The sequence below is a fragment of the Atta colombica genome, unplaced genomic scaffold (genome assembly GCF_001594045.1).
Source record: "Atta colombica isolate Treedump-2 unplaced genomic scaffold, Acol1.0 scaffold116, whole genome shotgun sequence".
Classification (NCBI taxonomy): domain Eukaryota; kingdom Metazoa; phylum Arthropoda; class Insecta; order Hymenoptera; family Formicidae; genus Atta; species Atta colombica.
In genome coordinates this window covers 595,927-598,543 of record NW_017259202.1, presented here as the reverse complement: position 1 = coordinate 598,543, position 2,617 = coordinate 595,927, and the positions used below count along the sequence as shown (strand labels likewise).

At 38.7% G+C, this 2,617-nt stretch overlaps 1 protein-coding gene across 1 annotated transcript in view; it reads right to left on the bottom strand.

The window, feature by feature from the left end:
• Positions 1-239: 239 nt before the first annotated feature.
• The window catches only part of LOC108694120 (dynein heavy chain 9, axonemal), a 27,366-nt gene continuing 24,988 nt past the window's right edge, over positions 240-2,617 (bottom strand). The window contains exons 60-65 of the mRNA XM_018203409.1: positions 2,207-2,540; positions 1,948-2,120; positions 1,439-1,549; positions 1,206-1,379; positions 820-968; positions 240-534 (exon numbers count right to left, since the gene is read on the bottom strand). Coding sequence (XP_018058898.1) covers positions 240-534; positions 820-968; positions 1,206-1,379; positions 1,439-1,549; positions 1,948-2,120; positions 2,207-2,540 — 1,236 coding nt within the window. The remainder of the gene's footprint in view (positions 535-819; positions 969-1,205; positions 1,380-1,438; positions 1,550-1,947; positions 2,121-2,206; positions 2,541-2,617) is intronic.

Here is a 2,617-nt window from a genome sequence, read left to right as displayed (position 1 = left end):
CCGAATACGCACGTTATAATTATCGCCACTTCGACTTACCAGCACGTATACGGGAGAAGGTCTGACGTAATTACGAAGGCTATTAACAACCGAGAAACTGTGGTCGCGCGAGTACGCGTTGCTATTACAACTCGTCGAGAGAGGCATAAAAAGTCAACTATTACGAGCGCGAAATCGCGTGTGAACAGGCCGTCGTGTCGGCGTCGCGCCGTTGGATCATCGTGAGGAGAGCTCGATTATTAAATCTGCAAGAGAATCGCGACGCCGGCCAAAGTCCACTTAGACGGCTTATCACGAGTCTTCAAATTGAACGTCCAGATGTATGTTGGACCGCGCTTTCTGGTTCTGTAGATCGGACATTCGTATACATTCTTAGTTTCTTGCTTATCCTGTGTGATTGCCTTTACGAACACGATCGGCATCGAAAAAAATAGCTCCTTCAATCGCGAATCTGCAATGCAACCGGTCGCAATCTCCCATCGCGCACCCTCCATGTACAAACCGTTGATATAGACACCCTCGCGCGGTGGTATCCTGATTAGTGGAAGCCAAACGTGTTATTGTGTATCTTCATCTGTATGTATCGCTGTTAACCCTTTGAGGACACATTTCGAATTTTTCCAAGAAAACTCAATATCTAACATCGTGGCAACCTATTATTTTGATTTTATCACGCGAAGGCAACTTACACATATAATAATATGATAAAGGTAAAAAAATTGTCAAAAAATATCAAAAAATATCATTCAAAAGTACAATTGAATGAAAAGTGCCCGTCCTGAAAGGGTCAATTTTACGTTACCAAATACTGAGTCTTACGTAAATTCTTCCTTCTGCTTTCTGGTTACGTCGCAATACAGGCACATTTTGTCCAGGGGCCACTCGTTTTTACGAGCGGTTTGCTGCATGATGGCGGTAAGTAAGGACTGCGGATTGAAAAAACCACCCAGCCAGATCGTCGGTGGCAACTGTCGAAAGATGCGCACCGCGAAAAATTAGATTGACCACAATCGGAGACGAAAGGAAGTCAAATTTTAACGCAAAGTAAATGACAAACGTTTGCCGAGTCACTTTCTTCGATACTTGAACCATAACAAAATTTAAATTCTCTTTCCCACGCTTGAATAAAATATACGCTGATCTAATATAATTTCTCTTGTAATATCTTGCCACATATCGCAAATTGTGGTTTCTCCTTTACTCACATTAAAAGCTACCGTCCAATTCGACAGCTCGGTTATTCGATTGAACAAGTCCGCAAACCAACTCGATAATCCGAGAGTGGAGGGATAGGCGCGTATGGTCCAGGATGGTGGTACAGACTCCATGAACAAGTAATTTTGCAAATCTTCCATATCCGCGCTAATCGTGAGCTCGCCCTAAAACGGATTTGTTGTTACACCGCATAATTATTCGATAATTTTATCACGGCGCTCACCTTTAAGCCGAGATCTAATTCTTCTAGAGATCTTTTTAGTTCCTTACACAGTATGTTCATATGTTCGCATTCTTGGAAAGCGACTATAACGAAAGGACTACGATCTTCCGTCTAGGGAGAATCAAGTTTGTCTTATTTATTCCCGGTAAAAGTAAAGTTTGATGTTATAAAAATAAAGAAGATGAAATCAAAATTCGCGCATCTAAAATAGCAATGAGTCAAGTAAAACAGCCATGTAAAACATAAAACAATAGATATAATTGCAAAGAGAATATAAGAGATGATTGCGATACTGTTAATTATGACACCGCGATATATTCCAATTATACAGAATTGATAGTCATAATTTTTTTATAATGTTGTGAACATGTAATTAATGTTAATGATTTTATAACTATTGCTTTTTAGCCTTAAAATTTAATCAATCAGTTTAATATATCAGTTTAATATAGATTATACTTATAATGGTAATGTCTAGTAGAATATTTAGTAATAGTTCAACAATTCACCTTGTTCATCAAGTCTTGTATATTAAACTCTTCGGGAAGCTTATCCAGTATATCCTCTATTATAACTTTCACCTTCTCTTCTTTCGATAACAGTCCGCTAATGTCGATACTATCCCGTGGTTGCATCCCCCAAATTGTTTTAAACAAGTTTTCTGTCGTATTTGTGAGAAATCCTGTACAAACAAGTTTCGTTGTGTGTTAATCGTAAATGTAAATCAAGGGAAATAAATTAACGATTAAAATAATTAAGAAATTTTACCAATCTCCGCGTTCGGATGAAGGCCGTATAGGATAGGACTCTCCGGCGGCAAATAATCTTCTACATATTGATGATAGCCCGTATAATCGGTACTGGGTGGCACTATAAAACCCGGAGCCAAATATAATTCACCCTCAACCAACTCTGGTTGCAGGTACTCTAAGAGATATGTTCGGCATAATCTTCTGTCCCAATCATCGGTTATATGACCGCCATACATGATTTCGCCAAATAAATAGCGTAAATTTTCCCAAGGTATCTTAGTATTGCTCTCGAGATAATTCAACAGTACTGATGCACTGATAGTCAAGTCGCCAACATTGAAGGGATACAACTATGTATTAGGACATGTTAACGAGATGTTAGTAATAAAAGAGTAAATGTTTATTCGTCAAGAGATGCAATGTCTCT